The sequence below is a fragment of the Hyla sarda genome, chromosome 13, assembly GCF_029499605.1.
Source record: "Hyla sarda isolate aHylSar1 chromosome 13, aHylSar1.hap1, whole genome shotgun sequence".
NCBI classification, from domain to species: domain Eukaryota; kingdom Metazoa; phylum Chordata; class Amphibia; order Anura; family Hylidae; genus Hyla; species Hyla sarda.
Window position 1 is genome coordinate 44,709,001 of NC_079201.1, and position 22,135 is coordinate 44,731,135.

Genomic DNA, 22,135 nt, shown 5'->3' on the forward strand with positions numbered 1-22,135 from the left:
TCAACGATTCTGCCGCATGACTGCTCATGCCTGGATCTCAGGCACTGAGCAGTCATTCGGCGATCGGACAGCGAGGAGGCAGGTAGGGGCCCTCCCGCTGTCCTGTCAGCTGTTCTGGATGCCGCGATTAGCCGCGGCTATCCCGAACAGCCCGACTGAGCTAGCCGGCAACTTTCACTTTCACTTTTAGCCGCGCCGCTCAGCTCTGAGCGCGTGGCTAAAGGGTTAATAGCACGCGGCGATCGGCGCTGCGCGCTATTAGAGGCGGGTCCCAGCTTCACTATGACGCCGGGCCCGCCGTGATATGACACGGGGTTACTGTGTAACCCTGCGTTATATCAGGAGAGCAGGACCAAGGACGTTACGGTACGTCCTTGGTCCTTAAGGGGTTAAGGACCAAGCTTTCTTCTGTTTTGCACTTTAGTTTTTTCCTCTTTACATTTTAAAAATCATAACCCTTTCAATTTTGCACCTAAAAATCCATATGATGGCTTACTTTTTGCGCCACCAATTCTACTTTGTAACGACATCAGTCATTTTACCCAAAATTCTACTGCGAAACGGAGAAAAAAACATTGTGCGACAAAATTGAAGAAAAAACACAATTTTGTAATTTTTGGGGGCTTCCGTTTCTACGCAGTACATTTTTCGGTAAAAATTACACCTTATCTTTATCCTGTAGGTCCATACGTTTAAAATGATTTTGTTGTACTTTTGGGAAAAATCAGAACTACATGCACAAAAATTGCAATTTAAAATTGTCCTCTTCTGATTCCTATAACTTTTTAAAATTTTTCTGTGTAAGGGGCTATATGAGGGCTCATATTTTGTGTCGTGATCTGACCATTTTTGTTCGGACTTTTTGATCGCTTTTTATTCATTTTTTTATGGTATAAAAAGTGACCAAAAATACTTGTTTTGGACTTTGGAATTTTTTTGCGCGTACACCATTGACCGTGCGGTCTAATTTACAATATATTTTTATAGTTCAGACATTTACACACGTGGCGATACCACATATATGTTTATTTTTCTAATGTTTTTATATGTTTTTTATATGGAATTTTGGAAAAGGGGGGGTGTTTTAAAGTTTTTTATTAAGGAAGGGGTTAAGGTGTGTGTGTTTTTTTTTTATTTAAAGTGTAAAAAAAAAAAGTAAAAAATAATTATTAGCCCCTTAGGGGACTTTTAGGACGAATCATTAGATTCCTCATACAGATCAATGTGTTTCCATAGAATCACATTGATCTGTACTCAATTGATAAAGCCTGGTCCTGCCAGGCTTTATCAATACGAGAGTCGGGACCTGCACGGAAGGAGAGGTAAGCCGATCTAAAGGGTTAATACCCGGCTGCGGCGATCTAAAGGGTTAATAGCCGGCCGTGGCGAACATCGCATGTCTGCTATTAACGCTGGCCCTCAGCTGCAAGAATCAGCTGAGGGCCGGCCGGTATGACGCGGGCTCGAGTCGGGACCCGTGTCATACCCAGTTAACGGCCATTGGACGAGTATACACGTCTATGGTCATTAACCAGTTAAAGCAGTACAATAATAGAAATGTATGTAATAATGGGTATCCTTTTAATCATATTGACCCACAGAATAAAGAACACATCATTTTTACCGTAAATTGTACAGCGTGAAAACTAAACCTTTACAAAAATGCAAGAATAAAATTGGCTGCGTCCTTTAAGGCCAAAATGGGCTGTGTCCTTAAGGGGTTAATATTTATATAATGTTTGTGATCATATTATTCCAACACATGTTTTTCCCATTTGTTGATGCCCTGCTTTGGATTGAGCACGGCATCCACATGAAAGGTTCTATATACTGTGCAAATTTGTCTGCTAGTGACATAACAGTTATGATTTTATTATTTTTTTATGCATATGTTCCCTTTTTTATTTAACACTACAGTTGTCACATTATGGGATACTCTCCTTTTTATGTCCTGTGTACCATGAGCCCATTTATAGCCTTATGTTCACACCTCAGAATTTCCGTGTGGAATTCCGCATTGGAGTTTTGCATAGAGATTCTGCAGCAGCAATTGAACAGTATTCTGCTGCATTGTGCTAATCTCGAAATTTCTGCGCCAGAATTATCCTGGTACAGAAATTTCAATTTCCGTGTCCGCGGACCCAGTACTGAATGCATAGTAGTCTATGGGACAGCGCATTCCTGTGTTATGCCGGCAGCAGAGGTGTGAACATTATGGGGGAGATTTATCAAAACCTGTGCAGATGAAAAGTTGCCCATAGCAACCATTCAGATCCCTTCTTTCATTTTAAGCAAGGCCTCTGCAAAATGAAAGAAGCAATCTGATTGGTTGCTATGGGCAACTCAGCAACTTTTCCTCTAGACAGGTTTTGACAAATCTCCTCCTATAAGCCTTATAGTTTCAGTTGTCTTTACAAGTGTCGGTACTATGCAGAGTTGAGTGGTCGGCTACGATATACCAGTGTTCCACTGGTGGGCTGCTGGATGCACTGTGTGATATGTGGGCAAATACCCTAACTCCTATCTGTAGTTACCTTGCACCAGATTTGCGCTTATTCACAAGAATGTAGCATAGTCATACAGTATGAACTTTGTACTGAGGTACTTACGTGATAGCTCACTTTTTTAAGGGTCTTATGTTAACTGGTCATCTCCCCCCTCCTTTATATACCTCTGGTGGCGCCTACTTCCGTGCGCCTCCTGCTCCTGGTTTCTGGTCTTTCGGGGCATGTGTGCGGTCCCAGCCGAGATTCTTACCACCTCCCCCCCTGTCGTGTCACAGCTACAGAGCGCAGGTACAGGATGATTCAATTCCGAACCGGAGTCTTCTGACACCCGGGGAGAGTGGCATCCTAGCTGGGGACCACCGCCCATGCGCACAGCCCGAAAACGGTGTATCTGAAATGCCATTCACTATGATAATTCCATTTTTAAAGAGTACCTGTCATCAAATCATATTTTCTAAGCTAACTCCTATTATGTTCCCTAACTACTCCTAACACCCCTCGTGCCCTTAAATTTTTTTTCTGAGCTTTAAAAAGCTCTGCATCATACCTTTCACCTAGCTCATACTGTGTGAGCTCCCAGCAGGAGAAAGTGGGCGTTCCTCAGCAGGCGCGACGTCACTGAAGTCATCGAGAGCTGTGTCTCCCCATGCCCCACACACACTTCCTGAGTTTGGTCTCCTGCCAGGCCGGGAGGAGACCAAACTAACGGTTTGACTTGTGGCATGGAACAGAACAGAGCCACCTAGTGCCTGTTTTCTTTTTTTCAATCACATTAAAAACATATAAAGGTTGAGCATTTTAATAGCAAGTGAATAGCAAAGTGTCTTATAATTAATTACATAAGGAACAATATATTAAAAGTTTAGTTTGGTGACAGGTACTCTTTAACTACAAAATATAAATAGGGTCCCGTGCATCGCGGTTGGTACTGTAGGCCTCCACCTTTTTGTTCTGTTTCACCTGTTGGATCTCTGTATACCCTCAGTTCTTATCTTATAAGCAGTGAGTTTTTTTTATGTCTATATAAATGTGTGTTTTTGCATTTGTATCCATAAAAAAAATTTAAACTTTTTTGATCTAAAGAAACGTTTTTTTCTCTCTGTATGCTTTATGACTATGTTTGTGTTTGATCTGTAACTTTGGGGAACTTTGTGTTCTGTGTCTAGACTTAGCCTGAAAAGTCTAAAGGTGTGCCAAGCTTACTGTCTAATCATGGAACAGTCTTTTATTTTTGTTTTTTTTAAATAATTGAAGCCATTGTGTTTCCTCAGAGCTTAGGCTTTCTTAGGCTGGGTTCACACGACATTTTTGCAATACAGTTTCCCGTATACGTTTCCAATTTGAAAACCATACGGAACCGTATTGAAAACCGTATGCATTGACTCTCCATTGAAAACTGTATGCCAAAAGATTCATCTGGTTATGTCCGTTTTGCATCCTGTACGGTGTTTTGTCAGTTTTTTTTTCCTGTACCCAAAACCGTAGCCTACCACTGTCCGGGTGAAAAACCGTATTGAAACGTATAAATTTTTATTTATGGGAACCGTACCTAACCGTATGTGTGTACAGTTCCATCCGGTTTTCACATACGGTTTTTGACTTTGTACAGTTTTTCGTATATTTTTTTTTTCCCTAAAAAGCTGATGCAACCGGACATCATTTTTCAAACCGTATACGGTTTTTAACCGTATATGGATAAAAATTTGTACACATGTTTTGATGCAGTTTAGTCAGGTTTGAGGAATCCTTCTTTTTTTTTTTTTTTTTTTTTTTTTTTCTTTTTTTTTCTTTTTTTTTAATCAAAAACCTGATACGGAAACTGTATTGCAAAAAACAGTTTACTACATGTTAACAGTTTTTCTGTGGCTGTGCACAAAACTTTAACATAATCAAATATAATATTTTGTAGAAAGAAGCAAATTTGTATGGTTCTCATCCATTCTACTTGGCTTTGGAAAAAGATGGTTCAGCTCATGGGGTGTTCCTGCTCAATAGCAATGCCATGGGTAAGTATTTTATTTGGATGGAAAGGTTTTCATGTCCTATTCCACATTTCATACTAATCCTAGACAACTCCTTTTAATGTAGTTTCCATGGCTGGTTTATGAATTCAAAATTTAATTATGCATTGCATTATACATACAGACATAAAAAAACAAAGACCTGCACAAAAACAGTATGTGTTTGTTAAATGTAGCACACCTATTACTTTCAGACTACATTCAATCCATTAAAGTTGATGGGACCATTGGTAACAGGTTTGGGTATACACTAGCAAACCTTTTAAGCAGGTTTTGAGAAATGATGAACTCTGTTAATAGTGTGCTATGGAAATGTTGTATGTGAGACTATAATTTCAATTTGACTTGACAAGGATAAGGATATGCTGGGAGTTGTTGTTTCACAAACTAGAAAGGTAATCACTTTGCAGTGACTACAGTACAGATAGGATGCAGTGAGAACGAGTTAGGCTCCTTTTAAAAAGATAGACAGATGCCCTATACAACTACATAGTAACATAATTTGTATGGTTGAAAAAAGACTAAAGTCTATTGAGTTCAACCTACAACCCTACTGTGTTGATCCAGAGGAAGACAAAACCCCCATGAGGCTGATTCCAATTGCCCAATGACAGAGGAAAAATTGCTTCCCGACTCAAATATGGCAATCAGAATGAATCCCTGGATCAACCTTCTATCCACATAAATCTAGGATCCATAACCTGTAATATTATATATTTCCAGAAAAACATCCAGACCCCTCTTGAACTTGTTTATTGAGTCAGACATCACATCATGTGGCAGATAGTTCATTAGTCTCACTGCTCTTACAGTAAAGAATCTGTCTGTGATAATAGTGAAACCTTTCCTCTAGACGTAGAGGATTCCACCTTGTCATGGTTACCATCCTAGGTATAAAATGATCACTAGAAAGATCTCTGTATTGTCCTGTAGTTTTACCTAGTTTTCATGTTTTATTATTTAGCACATAATTGTACATTTTGTTTTCACGGCCCAAGTGCATATCCTTACATTTTTCCACATTAAACTTCATTTGCAATGTCTGTGCCTCCAGCTTCCCCAGATCCCTCTGAAAATTGTTATCCTACTCTGAAATCCCTCTACAAGTTCATTAATAAACATATTGAAGTAGGGGACCCAGTACTGACCCCTGCGATACCCCACTTGTAACGGTCGCCCAACCAGAGTAAGTTCCCACCCTCTGCTTCCTGTCATGGAGCCAGTGGCTAACTCATTTACATATATTCTCCCCTAGTCCCAGCATCCTCATTTTATGTATTAACCTTTTTGTGTGGCACAGTATCAAATGCCTTAGAAAAGTCCAGATATACAACATCCACAGCTTTACCCCGGTCCAGTCTATAACAGACTAATCTGATCAGCTTCTATGAGGAGGTCAGACAGGACTGATCCTGCATAAACCCATATTGTTGCTGTGTCAGGTTATTTTCATTAAGATATTCCAAAATAGCATCTCTCAGAAAACCCTCAAAAATCTTATGCAGAACAGATGTTAAACTTACAGGCCTAGAATACCACATTTGCAAGTGGCAGTCCTGTAGAACAATCCTTGTCATTAAAGAATCCTTGACCCCTTAAGGACCCAGGGTTTTTCCATTTTCGTTTTTTCCTCCTTACCTTTAAAAAATCATAACTCTTTCAATTTTGCACCTAAAAATCCACATGATGGCTTATTTTTTGCACCACCAATTCTACTTTATATTGACGTCAGTCATTTTACCCAAAAATCTTTGGAGAAACGGAACAAAAAATCATTGTGAGATAAAATTGAAGAAAAATAAACGCCATTTTGTAACTTTTGGGGGCTTCCATTTCTACACAGTACATTTTTTGGTATAAATGACACCTCTTTATTCTGTAGGTCCATATGGTTAAAATGATACCCTTCTTATAAATTTTCCTGCATGTAGTGCATATGAAGTACAACAAAATCAAACCTATAAACCTATATAAGTTTAAAATTGTCATCTTCTGACCCCTATAACTTTTTTTAATTTTTCCGCATATGGGGTGGTATGAGGGCTCATTTTTTGCGCCGTGATCTGAAGTTTTTAGCGGTACCATTTTTGTATTGATAGGACTTATTGATCACTATTTTGGACTTAGGAATTTTTTTGCGTGTAAGCCATTGACTGTGCGGTCTAATTGACAATATATTTTTATAATTCGGACATTTCAGCACGCGGGGATACCACATATGTTTATTTTTATTTACACCGTTTTTTTTTTTTTTTTTATGGGTAAAGGGGGGTGATTCAAACTTTTATTAGGGAAGGGGTTAACCTGTTAAGGACCCAGGGTGTACCTGTATGTCCTGAGTCCGCTCCCGTTCCATAATGGGGGGCCACGGCCCGTGGCTAATAGCGCATGGCATTGATCGCGGTGCCGCATGCTATTAACCCTTTAGACGTGGCGTTCAAAGTTGAACGTCGCGTCTAAAATGAAAGTGAAACCATGCCGGTTAGCTCAGGGAGCTGTTCGGGATTGCTGCGGCATCCCGAACAGCTTATATGACAGCCGGAGGATCCCTACCTGCCTCCTCGCTGTCCAATCGCCGAATGACTGCTCAGTGCCTGAGATCCAGGCATGAGCAGTCAAGCGGCTGAATCATCGATCAGTGGTTTCTTATGAGAAACCGCTGATCAATGTAAAAGATCAGTGTGTGCAGTGTTATAGGTCCCTTTGGGACCCCTCCCCTAATAAGTTTGAATCACCCCCCTTTTCACATAAAAAAAAATAATAAACTGTGTAAATAAAAATAAACATGTAGTAACGCCGCTCCAAATTATAAAAATATATTGTTAATTAAACCGCATGGTCAATGGCGTACGTGCAAAAAAATTCAAAAGTCGAAAATAGTGCATTTTTGGTCACTTTTTATATCATTAAAAAATGATCAAGAAGTCCTATCAATGCAAAAATGGTACTGACAAAAACTTCAGATCACGGCGCAAAAAATTAGCCCTCATACTGCCCCATATGCAGAAAAATAAAAAAGTTATAGGGGTCAGAAGATGACAATTTTAAACGTATAAATTTTCCTGCATGTAGTTTCGATTTTTTTTCCAGAAGTACGACAAAATCAAACCTACATAAGTAGGGTATCATTTTAACCGTATGGACCTACAGAATAAAGAGAAGGTGTCATTTTAACCTAAAAATGTACTGTGTAGAAACGGAAGCCCCCAAAAGTTACAAAATGGCGTTTGTTTTTTTTCTTCAATTTTGTCTCTCAATTATTATTTTTTTCCGTTTCGCCGTAGATTTTTGGGTAAAATGACTGACGTCATTACAAAGTAGAATTGGTGGCGCAAAAAAAATAAGTCATCAAATGGATTTTTAGGTGAAAAATGTAAAGAGTTATGATTTTTTTAATCGCCCCGGGTCCTTAAGGGGTTATATGATCTTTATTAATTTTATTTTTTTTTATTTTTATTTTTTACTTTTTTTTTTACAATGTTATAGCTCCCATAGGGGGCTATAACACTGCACACACTGATCATTTACATTGATCAGTGGTTTCTCATAGGAAACTATTGGTCAATGATTCTGCCGCTTGACTGCTCATGCCTGGATCTCAGGCACTGAGCAGTCATTTGGCAATCGGACACCAGGAGGCAAGGTAAGGGACCCTCCTGCTGTGTCTCAGCTGTTCGGGATGCCACGATTTCCCGATCAGCCCCCTGTGCTAACCGGCAATGATTTACTTTAACTTTAGACGCGGCGTTCAACTTTGCTATTAGCCACAGGTCCCGGCCGTTGTTAGAGGCTGGGCCTGACCCGCTATGACGCGGGGCCACGCATTATAGAACGGGAGCGGACTCATGAGGTACCGATACGTCATGGGCCCTTAAGGGGTTAAACATAAGGAATAAGGGTCTGTCTAGCACGTTACTTAATTCCTGCAAAATCCTGTGATGGATGCCATCTGGGCCCGGTGATTTGTGTCTTTTAATGTAACTATGGTGACATCGCCCTTCTTGTTGGGTTAAACAGGCAAGATTTGCTGGAGAATTTGCTTTATCCCGTCCCCTGTCATCTAACATTGGATTTTCCTGTGTATATACAGTGGAGAAAAAGGGAATTTAGTAGATTATACCTTTCCTCATCCTCCTCCACCATTACACCCAGATTATTTCCTTAACGACGCATGACGTAAATGTACTGGTGTATAAAAAAAAAACAAAAAAAACATATTTGGTATCGCCGTGTGCGTAAATATCCGAAGTATTAAAATATAATGTTAATGATCCCATATGGTGAACGGCGTAAACGTAAAAAGAAAAAAGCCCCAAAATGCAGCTTTTTGTAACATTTTATTCCAAAAAAATTGATTAAAAAATGATTAAAAGTTTTATATATGCAAATGTGGTATCTATGAAAAGTACAGATAACTGTACAAAAAATGAGCCCTCATATCGCAGCTTATACAGAAAAATGAAAAAGTTATAGGTCAGCAAAATAGAGGGATTTTAAACGTACTAATTTGGTTAAAAAGTTTGCGATTTTTTTAAAGAGGTATAATAATAGAAAAGTATGTAATTATGGGTATAATTTTTATCGTATTGACCCACAGAATAAAGAAAACATGTCATTTTTACCGTAAATTGTACAGCATGAAAATGAAACCTTACAAAATTCTATGGTAAAATGAGTGATGTAATTACAAAGGAAAACTGGTTGTGCAAAAAACAAGCCCTCATACTTGTCTGTGGATGGAAATATAAGAGTTATGATCTTCCTTAAGCCCAAAATGGCTTAGTCGTTAAGGGGTCAACTACGTCATAGCTCGCATTCAGCCATGTCTCATTTATCCCCACTATATTATGGTCTTCCTCCAACATTAATAGTTCCAATTCCTCCAAATCTTATCATTGAGGCTTCTGGCATTAATATATATGCACTTCATGTTGCTATTCATATTCCCTTTCCTCTTATAACTTACAACTGTTTTAATCCCTCCCTCCTCTCCACCCCTAGTTTTATTACCAATCCCTAGCTCTCTATCTACACTCCTTCCCAGTCCCTAGTTTAAACACACTCCTCCACCCTTATGGCCATCTTCTCCCCAAGCACAGCTGCTCCCCATTGAGGTGCGCCTCTGTCCCTACTGTATAGCCTGTATCTGACAGCGAAGTCGGCCCAGTTCTCCATGAACCCAAACCCCTCCTTCCTACACCAGCTTCTGAGCCACTTGTTTAGCTACCCTAACTCAATAAGCGAATGTTCAAAAGAGCCATTTAAGAATCCATTATTCCTTCTAATAATTTCTATTATTGTTGGCACCACATCCCTCTTTACATGAGGAAAGTTCTGCCAAATAGCAATCATTTTTAGGGCCACCCAGAAGTCCAGAAGTGCCTTCTTTCCCAGAACATTAAAAGGGTTTTTCCATCCAATAAAGTTATCCCCAATCCACAAAACTAGAATGAGGGATTAATTGACTCCCATGTTTGCTCCATGTACCACACTAGCTGATCACGGCTGAAGCGCCCCACGAATTTGAGATAGGGGACCCCATTGTCCCATTAGACTAGAGCATGAGCATGCACACTGCCACTTTATTCATTCTCTATGAGAGTTTTGGAAGCAGTCAAAGCAGTTTGGCTGTTTCCAGCAACTGTCATAGAAAATGAAGTGGTGGTGGGCCACTTCATTAGAACAAGACACTGGGGTCCCCATTCCCAAGACTCCAGAGGGTTCTTAGCAGTCAGACCCCTGCGATCAGCTAGTTATCCCCTATCCTAACGATAATTGATACTCTTGTCAGATGGGAAAACCCTGTTTTATAATAGGCCCTTTACTTTCAGGCAATGTCATGATAATGAGGTGATGCCCCCTTAAAATGGTCCCAAACACTTTCCCCTGAAATGTCTAATATTAAGTGTGTCCCCTGAAATAAATAATATCCACAAAATCAAGAGCACCCCCACTTGCACCTGCCAGGCATAGTACAAAGGGGTGCGCCATACAACACCACTCTCTTACAACACCACGTGCAGACCCTTCATTGCACAGGCAGTGGATGGCCTGAGGGAAAGGTGGCGAGGAACTGTTTGATACATACACCACCAGTGACAAAACATCTGTAGTACCACAAGTCCCAGCATACCCCTTGGGTCACCACAATTACTCACTTGTATTCATTACCTAAGGACAGGAACATGCACAGACATTTTTGGGGGCAAGGAATGAAGTGAAAAAAATGACACTTCTCATAATAATTTATTTAAATGCACACATAATGAAGCCAGACAGCCCAGTACTACCCAGTAGCCCCCAGTTAGCTTTCAGACTTATAGATCAGCAGCTAGCACTGCTGTTTCTCCCGCTTGATTGACCCATGTATTAGCAGAATATTTAGCTATAGCCCCCAGTAAGCTACTGCCCCATTGAGTGGCAATGCATACATTGTATACATCACAGCTTACCAGAGGCGCAAGCTTGATTTTAATCAGGTGAGTTTGTATGCATGGCCATACATTGTTAAACGCCCTTTGTGCCCCCTTGCAGCTGCACTTAAGGCCAGTGCTTCGCTCACCACACCCTAGCTATGGCCCTGCCATGACAACTTACATGGATGCACTTATACATGCATTTACCACCTACTTAGACCATAGCTAACCACTTGCGTATCATGCACATGCATGTTTTTGACACATGGACACGTAATCACCACATAGTCACACATACAACACACAATTACCACATGGTCGCACATACAACACACACCAGATAGCTGTAACATGCATACATACATACATACATATATACACACATATATACACATTTCTATAGAAATTAAAAGCTATTTACCTTGTTGCTGGTGAGGCCTGGAAAACACATGAAGTGACATGACAAGGGGGTGTTGTGGAGATCATTTCATCTTCATGTCAGGACCTGTCAATGTGTACTGCACTGCAGGGGGATGCAGGACCGTAATGAGTTAACTCCTCCTCCACCTCCATGCTACTTACTTGTAGTAGTAGTAGTAGTCTTATGTCCCTGCTGTAGGCACCCTGGTTAGAAAATACTGGTCTTTTAATTGGAATGCAACTTATTTGTGTTTCAGTGGGTTGGGGTGTCTGACGTGTGGGAGGGAGGAAAGTGACCTCACACTTCGGAGCTATGGGACTTGTAGTTTGAGAACGAAATCCAACAGCAAATAACCAGTTCACAAAAAGATAGCCACGGCGTTATGGTAATCTCACAACATAGCCATTTAGCCCCCAAGACAAGCACAGCATGTCCATTACTGTCTGGCAGGTACATACTAAAATCTCCTTAAGGTGGATAACCCCTTTAATTCTGGGTTGGAACCATGACTATGTATTATGTATCTCTGCTAGTAGATAGAAAGAGAACAATATTACTTACAGTTTAACAACTCTCTTGCTATTATGCTTCTATCATTATTCTTGTTAGGTTGAATTGGTCTGAGGGTAAAGATTATCAATGTAAATGCATTTCTTTTCTAATGTTTCTGTCTAGATGTACTCCTTCAGCCAACCCCAGCCCTTACCTGGAGAACTGTAGGAGGCATTCTGGACTTTTATGTGTTTTTAGGTCCAGAGCCCAAGTCTGTGGTTCACCAATATCATGAAACGATAGGTAAGATTAACATAGGAAAACTTAAATCTGCTAGTCATTTTACTGTAGTATATCTTTTAGGCAGTTAAACCTTGTGTTTCTGGTGAACAGATGTAAATTCCCTGTAGAAATTAAAATTCAATTTGCTGGCTTCCTTTAATATCAGAGGAAGTGTGGGAGCTAAAGTTCCTTTTAAATGTGCACTTTTTAGGCCCCTTTCACACTGCCGTTATGCCCCATCTGAGATCATCTGTAATGCACTTTTTTTTTTTGTGCTTTTAAAGGCCGTTTCCAGATGGGGCACAAAAGGCAACAATGGCTCCCGACAGCTTCCATTTACTATTATGGGGTCCGTCAGGCGTTTTTTTTTTTTTTCTACTAGAGTAACGAGAGAAAAAGACACCTCATTTATGTATTTTTTTTCTCCTGCTATTCTCCCCTCGTTTCTCAATGGACATCGCACTGCCGTGTCACAACCTTAATGTGAAAGAAGCCTTATTTTCTACTGCTTTTTTCTGCTACTTATTTTTGCTAGTAAGGCAATGATAAAATAAGTAGCTAAAAATAAGCAGAAAATAAGCAACAGAAAATAAAAAGTAACAAACCAGCTGCAGAAAATATGCAGCAAAATATGCCCATGAGAACTGATCCTAGGGGCTCATTCATACAGGCAGATTTGATTGTGAACTCGCAGCATGTTTCCAAATTCCACTTGGAAATTCTGGTGCAGCACAATCCCTTTGCTGGCAATGGGATTCCACTGCATAGTGCACACTATGGTGGAATTGTCCTGGAATACATTGCAGTTTATGAGTTTGGCAATGTAAGCCTGGTTGTAGCACCAACTGAATCTGCACTTGAAATCTCTGGATGGAATTTTTCTAAACCTAGCCCTAGGGTCCCTGCACACTGCTGAATTTCCTGACTGATTTTCCACCACTTCTCCATGCAAAAACCATGAAGCCGATTTAGAGTACGTCACACAGATTAATTTTGCTGCAGATTTTCCTACCCATGCGTGTGTAAACGTACCTTCAACAGAATTTTCATGTTGAAATTCTGCTTGAATCTGCTTAAAATTACTTTGCATTTTAAAGTTAGTTTTAATTTTTTGTTTGTTTCCATTTTCAAAATACAATGCATTTTCGAGGGGATTCTGCAGAAACAATTGGCGTGTCAATTATTCTTAAATCAATGTGGCAAAAGTCATACATAGCAGTAAATTTGAACTTCCGCAACATAAATGCCAGTTTTTAATCCATGAATTCAGTTTGGATTCTCTCTGTGGTTTGTTGATAAGATTTGTTAAAATGTCATTTTATTTTTGTGCCTATTAAAACACTGTCTTTTCAAGCACAATAAGGGGACCAATTAAAACATCACTTTTATTTTCACTTAAAGGCTACGTTTCCACTTGGTTTTTTTTCTGGTAGTTTTTGGAAAATTGCCACTGCAGTTTTTGAGCCAAAGCCAGAAATGTATTCAGAAGGAATAGGACATATAAAGGAAGGACTTACACTTCTCCTCCCTTATGGATCCACTTCTGACTTTGGCTCCAAAACTGCAGTGGCAGTAGTCCAAAAACTGCCAGGAAAAAAAAAACGAGTGGAAACTTAGCCAAAACGTGGTAGTTTCTGCTTACAACACACATGTAAAAAAAACTAGGGACTAATTGGCCACCACATCCTAATGCTTTTCTTTTTGCTTATAATTTTCCTGTAAACAAGACGTGTCTAAAGTCCACATTTACATATTGATATGTCCTTTTTGTCCCTGTGTTTTGTTAGAAAATATTAGGGTATATATATATTTTTTTGCCAACATATCATACACAACATTGAAATTTAAATATGCACACACATCTTATACTGAGCATGTCCACTTAACGGCTTAAAATTTTTGTTGAATGTTCATCACTTTTAATACATTATAGTGGCAAATAGTCAGTTCCACATAGTCCTTATTTCTTAGCCATGAGTACAAATATTGTGGTTAGTGCATGTTTAGTTATACTTTGTACATCCAAATGTTTAAGTGTAATCCACATATGCTACAGTTCACACAAATGTTGAGTTGTAACAGAGCAATATTTGTATTGTAGCGATTTAGTGCACACCAGTTGTTTAGTAATCCCGTTGTGATCTAACCAGATCAGAGTTCACACTGATATTAGGCTGGTCTGAAGGATTATTTAATCTTACAACACTTAGGTGTACACCCGGAAACAACGCATCTGCAATTGCACTCAGTCCCAACTTTTTTTTTTATATAAGCGCAGTCTTAATGTCTCAGATCGCACAGTGCATTCCACATAAGCTACAACACACACTAGTTTTAATTAATCCACAGCGTTAGTTGCTCACTCAGAGGCTGCGTTAATACCACGTAGTTAGAGGTCACATTTCCTCGGTGCTCACTTAGTCCACAAAATAAATGCACATTAGTGGGGTATATTCACAGCATTCGTCCCTTAAGTGAGAAACCGCATCTACTATTTTCAGTACATATATACTGAGCTGCGCTTGGGATTCGATCAATAGTCTGCACGTAATAACAAGTTACAGCATAGGCCATATGCCTTACATGGATATTTCACTCCTTAGGATGCATCCTTTTTCAAAGATTATTGCTATATTTGTTCCCTTAGCGGCAAAGGGTTTACATTGCTCTCAGCACACAGCACTTTGGCAAAATGGTATGTTGCTAATGGGACAAATAATAATCTTTGAAAAAGGATGCATCCTAAGGAGTGAAATATCAATGTATGGTAAGCATCTGCTGTAACTTAAGTGCACAATATTGATCGAATCCCAGGTGCAGATCAGCATACCGTATTGAGAATAGTAGATGTAACTTAAATGAGAACTCCGAAATAGGAATATTATCATCCATACTGCCGATGCATTGCAGTGAATTGCAATTTGCCATAGAATGTAATGTGTCTAGCAGCGCATGGCGGCGGTCGCATAGTTCGTGTGCTCCGCTAACCACTGGGCCTGATAGCGGCTACGCAGCGTTGGTACCCTGATTCTTGCCCTGGAAACCGCTGGTTCCGATCGGGGAGCATACTGCCTACATGGTGATGACCCGCAACAGAGGAAAGAAGAAAAGCCCTATGAAGCTCACCGCGTTCTTTCCGGCGGCGGAGGCCGCTCAAGATGGCGCGGCTACATCTCCTGTGCAGCTGTCCGGGGCGCCTTCCTCCACGGGCTCTGCTTCCCCGGCTACAGGCAACGCTTCTCCGGCATCCTCCTCACCCCGAGCAGACAGTGAGAAGAGCGGCTTGCCGACTCAGAAGCTATTGACCGGCTCGGGCAGACCATCAGTTACATCTGGGCCCTCTCAGGTACGCTATCCTCCAGCTACCCCTGCGCCTCAGTGCTCTGGAGCCTGCCATGAGACTGAGACTGAGCTCTCCTCCCAATCGCCACTCACTGAGTCAATAATGAGGGGACTGCTAGCTGAGCTACGAAGTTCTCTACACGCAGATATCCAAAGTGCGGTCTCTAGTATTCAGTCTGAGATCTCCTCGCTGGGAACTCGCACTTCACACATAGAGAACAAGATGGCTGAGCTCACCTCGTCCCACAATGAGGTGGTGGATGTGGCTAACTCTCTAGAAGATGAGGTCACGGCGTTGAAACTTAAGATTGCGGATATGGAGGACCGGTCTCGCCGCAATAATACCTGAATCAGTCAAAACTGAGGATCTCAATGCTTACCTTACAGACTTCTTTGCGCTTCTTCTGCCCCAAGCTTCCTCTATGGATTTGCTGATGGATAGGGTTCATAGACTGCCCAAGCCCAAGGCGCTCCCGGCTGCGGTCCCTAGAGATGTGATCCTCAGAATGCATTTCTTTCACATTAAAGAGAAATTGCTGTATGAGGCTTGGGTGACCTCCTCCCTGCCTGACCGATTTGCGGAGTTGCAACTGTATACTGATTTGTCAGCGGCTACCTTAGCCAGCAGGAGCTAAGGTTCTACGTGATAATGGCATCCCCTACAAATGGGGATATCCTGTTAAAATGATCGTCACACGCAACGGGGGTAAGATGGTGGTCTCTTCGCCGGAGGAACTTAACCGCTTATGCGCGGAATGGAACTTACTTACTCTGACCTCCTCTCCCCGTTCCACCGGAGCATCTCCCGGGAGTTACAGAGGAATGGCACTTGGTCACCAACAGGAAGCGAAAAAGTCATTAGAGCTTCAACTGGTTTTGCTGGACCGAGACGGTAGCCCTACTTGTGCCCATTATGTTTTTCCTTCACTACTAGGGTACTATATTTGGTAACTAACTGTATAGGCCTGGCTGCGGACTTTCTTCACCTATTTGTCCCCATCTTAGGCTTACCACATGGCCTTTCTGCTCTTAACTATTTGTTGTTCCTGGTTTGTCTTGTTTAATGTGTGCTATTGTTTTTGTTGTCATGTCTGGTCTGGTATACATTGCGTGTTTACACCTGTTAATATGTGCACTATTGCAGCCTGCCTTTGTGTAACGTGCCTTTGCGAGGGGTGGTCTAATGCATATACTGTTATCTTATTATGGTTATTAATATAGTGTCCCTAAATGCTAATGGTCTTAATTCCCCCTTCAAGCGATCACTTCTCTGGAAAGAAGCTAGGCGTCTGCATGCAGACGTGATGTGTGTGCAGGAGACACATTTAAATGAGAGCGATGCGGGGAGACTGAAGAACAAGAACTATCCCCACATATTCTACTCCCATGCTTTACATAAGAAAAAGGGGGTTTCTGTAGCCATCAGGGATACGGTTGCGTTCTCTGTACAAAAAGTGGAGGTAGACAGGGGGGGACGGTACCTTATTCTGGTGTGCCTGCTTAATAACATCCAATACACGTTAGTAGCTCTGTACGCTCCCAATAGTCGACAATGTGTATTTCTTACATCACTGTTTAGGAAGGTAGAGGGGCTAGCTTTGGGACACGTAATTTTAATGGGGGATTTTAATCTAGCTATGTGGCCTCATGTTGACTCTACCTCCCCCATTCTGAGACGGGAGCCCACAGGCTTCTTCTCTCTTGCATCTCAGTATGATCTACATGATGCATGGAGGGTGCTTCACCCCACTGAAAGGGATTTTACCTTTTACTCTAAAGCCCATCACACATACTCCCGCATCGATTACGCCCTCACCTCCAGGTCTCTTCTGCCCCTGATAGAGCATGCCAAAATTCTACCAATTGAATGGTCTGACCATTCACCCTTAAGCATTACTATCAGGGAGAGATACCTTCAACACCCAATATCTGTGTGGAGGCTCAATGCCATGATCTTGAACCACCCGGAGTATGCGGATGCCACGTCTTCCATGGTCTCGGCGTACTTCCAGGTAAATGATACTGGGGACGTTAGTGATCCAATGTTGTGGTGTGCCTTTAAGGCCACGATCAGGGGACACTTCATTAGCCAGACAGCTCACGAGAGGAAACAACGGTTGTCACAGACGCTAGATTTACGACAGAGGATAGCTGAGCTCCATCGTCTAAACAAAGCTTCATACTCTCGGGATCGTGCAGAGGAGCTTTCGCAGTTGAATGCTCAGCTTCACTCCCTCTCACTCCATACCTATGAACTTGCCCTTCGCAGATTAAAAATGTCCTACTATTGGCAGGGCAATAAGTCTAGTGCTCTCCTTGCTAAACAACTTAAGAGACGGACTACGAAGGCTAGGATACCATACATGACTGATAGCTCTGGTGCGAAGGTGTCGGACCCCCAGGGTATAGCCAACTGTTTTGCTAGATATTACGAGCACCTTTATAATCTGAATACGGATACTGCTACACATCAGCCATCTGCTGCCGCTATCTCTTCCTTTCTTTCTTCTATGTCTCTTCCTTCTTTAACTCTAGAACAGGCGAAGGAGCTAGACAGGGCTTTTACTGTGGAGGAGGTGCTTACCTGTATCCGTGCCCTTAAATTACACAAATCTCCGGGGCCCGACGGTATTTCCAACGATTTTTATAAAAAATTCGGACCCTTAGTTGCTCCATTCCTAGTGCGGACGTTTAACTCTATAGCGGACCTTGGCCGGCCCCCTAGGGAGATGTTGGAGGCACTGGTGGTTACTATACCCAAGGCTGGCAAACCTATCGATGATACCACCAGCTATCGGCCTATTTCTTTGTTAAATAGTGACATTAAATTGTATGCTATGCTGTTGGCCTCACGGCTTAATCTCTTTTTACCAACATTAGTTGCGAAGGACCAGGTGGGCTTTGTACGGGGTCGCCAGGCACTGGACGGCACTAGACACCTCCTGGATCTGATTGCCAGAGCCCACTCCGACCGGACGCCTTCTCTGCTTCTATCGTTGGATGCGGAGAAGGCGTTCGGTCGGGTGCATTGGGAGTATCTCAGAGCGGTACTCTGCAAATTTCAAAACCCCTCTCACTTTAGAGATGCTATTATGGCCCTTTACTCTGGTCCCTCAGCCAGAGTATTTATATCTGGAGCCCTTTCAAAGGCCTTCCTTTTGAGTAATGGGACCAGACAGGGCTGCCCCCTTTCCCCGGTCATATTTACCTTGGTGATGGAACCCTTTGCTCAGCGTATAAGGACGTCGTCGGTGGTAGAAGGTATACGAATAGGTGATGTTGACCACCGTATTGGGTTGTTTGCCGACGACATCATTATATGTCTCTCCTGCCCTCAGACATCCCTTCCAGAGGTAATGGCTATAATACAGGAATTCAGTGCAGTGAGCTACTACAAGATTAATACCTCTAAATCTAGCGTTTTGGCCCTGAATGTCCCCAAGGCAATGGAATGCGCCCTCAAGCATAGATTTCCCTTTACGTGGGCAGAGGGACAGATCCCGTACCTTGGCGTTGTCCTGACCTCACAACCTGACCGTTTAGTAGACTTGTGCACTAGAAAAATTTTCGTTTAATTTCGTTTCGTTTTTTCGTTTTGGAAAAAAATTTCGGTTCGGCAATATTTTCGGTTTAGATTTTTCGGATACATTCGGTATTCGGGTACATTCGGTAAATCTTTTTATTCTTTTTTTGGACTTTAGCGATCCTAATAAATTATGGAGATACCTTTTTTATTAAAATTTCGTAGGGTATCATAAAAAAATCATAATAAAAAAGATACAGTGGTGATGAAAATAATTGTATCTAACGAAATGTATCTTTTTTATTATGAAATGTTTATTCATTTTTAAACAGGGATCAATTTATGTGAGCGGGTAAAGCACTAAAAATGTAGCCGACAATAATGAAAATGTAGTGTGTGCATGTTTTTCACTTTTTTTTAAAACATTTTTTAGGTAGTACTACTACTCCCAGCATGGAACACACTCTTCCATGATGGGAGTAGTAGTTACCTGTACTAATTGACAGATTGCAGGGGTCCCTTGCGATCCTCTTGTATAATGTATAGATGCCGTGGCCGCTCTTCTATGGTCCCCTGCACTCACGTATATATACACATATTCATATTTCCCGCAGAACTGTGATTGGCCAGATGGTTCCAGCCAATAACAGCTCTCTGTGAGAAATAGGAATATGTGTATATATACGGCCGTGCAGGGGACCATAGGAGAGCGGCCACCGCATTCATACATTATACAGGAGCATCACAGCGGGTGTCAGGAGTGATACCCGCAGTGATCTTTCCTTTACTACAAGTACTAATACTCCCAACATGGAGCACACTCTGCTCCATGCTGGGAGCTGTAGTACCTGCATTAATAGATAGATCGCAGCGGGTGTCAGGATTTACACTCGCTGCCATATGTCTATTAATGCAGGTACTACAGCTCCCAGCATGGAGCAGAGTGTGCTCCATGTTGGGAGTGTTAGTACCTGCAGTAAGGGACAGATCCCAGGGATGTCACTTCTCCTGACACCCGCTGCGATCGTCCTTATGTGAATGTCGGGATCAGCTGTTCTCAGGGCTACAGAGCCGGGAGAACAGCTGACGCTGAGCCGTAGGTATACATCGTATATCTACTGCCCAGCAAGAACTTACAGTGAGCCTGCAATGTGTATACAGTATACACATTGCTGGCTCACTTAACCCCTTGCTGAGCTGTGCGCTATGCGCAAGCCCAGCAAGGGAAGAGTTAACTTACACTGCTGGACAGTGTAGGTTAACCCTTTGGGCGGTATACACTATATACAGCTATCTATAGATAGCTGTATACAGTATATACAGAAGACGAAGTCCAGCTTACTTCCCTCGAGTCCCGGGCCGGGTTCGTGTAGCTCCGCCCCCTAGTGATGACGTCATTAGGGGGCGGAGCTACAGAAGGGAACAAGGCTAGTTTATCTGAAGCTCTGTTCACATTGTACGTTTTGTATAATGTGAACAGACCCTTCTGGCAGTGTCTACCCAGACAGGGAGACTCCAGCTGTTGCTAAACTACAACTCCCAGCATGCCCAGACAGCCAAAGGCTGTCTGGGCATGCTGGGAGTTGTAGTTTTGCACCAATTGGTGGCTCCCTGTTTGGGTAGACATTGCATCATGGGTGCTCTCCCCAGCGGACAGCGCCAAAAATGTCATAACCAATTTTTTGTGTTTTTTTTTCTTCTCGTTTCAGATCCGTGTATGCAGAGGATTACTGCGGATTCGATGGATTACGGCGGATTATTTTTTTTCCCTTTAATAAAATGGTTAACGAGGGCTGTGGGGGAGTGTTTTTTTAAATAAAATAATTTTTCCAATGTGTTGTGTTTTTTTTATTTTTTTATTAAATTTTCAGGGTTAGTAGCGGAAGCTGTCTTATTGACGGAATCCATTACTAGGCCAGGGCTTAGTGCTAGCCCCAAAAACAGCTAGCGCTAACCCCCAATTATTACCCCGGTACCCACCGCCACAGGGGTGCCGGGAAGAGCCGGTACCAACAGGCCCGGAGCGTCAAAAATGGCGCTCCTGGACCTAGGCGGTAACAGGCTGGCGTTATTTAGGCTGGGGAGGGCCAGTAACAATGGTCCTCACCCACCCTGGTAACGTCAGGCTGTTGCTGTTTGGTTGGTATTGTGCTGAGAATGAAAATACGGGGAACCCTATGCGTTTTTTTTTTTTAATTTAAATAAAAATTTTTTTTTTAAAAACGCATAGGGTTCCCCGTATTTTCATTCTCAGCCAGATACCAACCAAACAGCAACAGCCTGACGTTACCAGGGTGGGTGAGGACCATTGTTACTGGCCCTCCCCAGCCTAAATAACGCCAGCCTGTTACCGCCTAGGCCCAGGAGCGCCATTTTGACGCTCCGGGCCTGTTGGTACCGGCTCTTCCCGGCACCCCTGTGGCGGTGGGTACCGGGGTAATAATTGGGGGTTAGCGCTAGCTGTTTTTGGGGCTAGCACTAAGCCCTGGCCTAGTAATGGATTCCGTCAATAAGACAGCGTCCACTACTAACCTTGAAAACTCAATAAAAAAAAAAAAAACACAACACATTGGAAAAATTATTTTATTTAAAAAAACACTCCCCCATAGCCCTCGTTAACCATTTTATTAAAGGAAAAAATAAATAATCCGCCGTAATCCATCGAATCCGCAGTAATCCTCTGCATACACGGATCTGAAACGAGAAGAAAAAAACACAAAAAATTGGTTATGACATTTTTGGCGCTGTCCGCTGGGGAGAGCACCCATGATGCAATGTCTACCCAAACAGGGAGCCACCAATTGGTGCAAAACTATAACTCCCAGCATGCCCAGACAGCCTTTGGCTGTCTGGGCATGCTGGGAGTTGTAGTTTAGCAACAGCTGGAGTCTCCCTGTCTGGGTAGACACTGCCAGAAGGGTCTGTTCACATTATACAAAACGTACAATGTGAACAGAGCTTCAGATTAATTAGCCTTGTTCCCTTCTGTAGCTCCGCCCCTAATGACGTCATCACTAGGGGGCGGAGCTACACGAACCCCGCCCGGGACTCGAGGGAAAGTAAGCTGGACTTCGTCTTCTGTATACACTGTATACAGCTATCTATAGATAGCTGTATATAGTGTATACCGC

General features: G+C 42.1%; 1 protein-coding gene across 3 annotated transcripts in view; it reads left to right on the plus strand.

Moving 5' to 3' along the window:
* Window positions 1–22,135, plus strand: part of LOC130297283 (lysosomal alpha-glucosidase-like) — a 260,565-nt gene that overhangs the window by 98,818 nt on the left and 139,612 nt on the right. For all 3 annotated transcript variants that reach the window (XM_056549592.1, XM_056549593.1, XM_056549594.1), the window contains 2 exons: window positions 4,417–4,513; window positions 12,041–12,160. In XM_056549592.1, coding sequence (XP_056405567.1) covers window positions 4,417–4,513; window positions 12,041–12,160 — 217 coding nt within the window. The remainder of the gene's footprint in view (window positions 1–4,416; window positions 4,514–12,040; window positions 12,161–22,135) is intronic.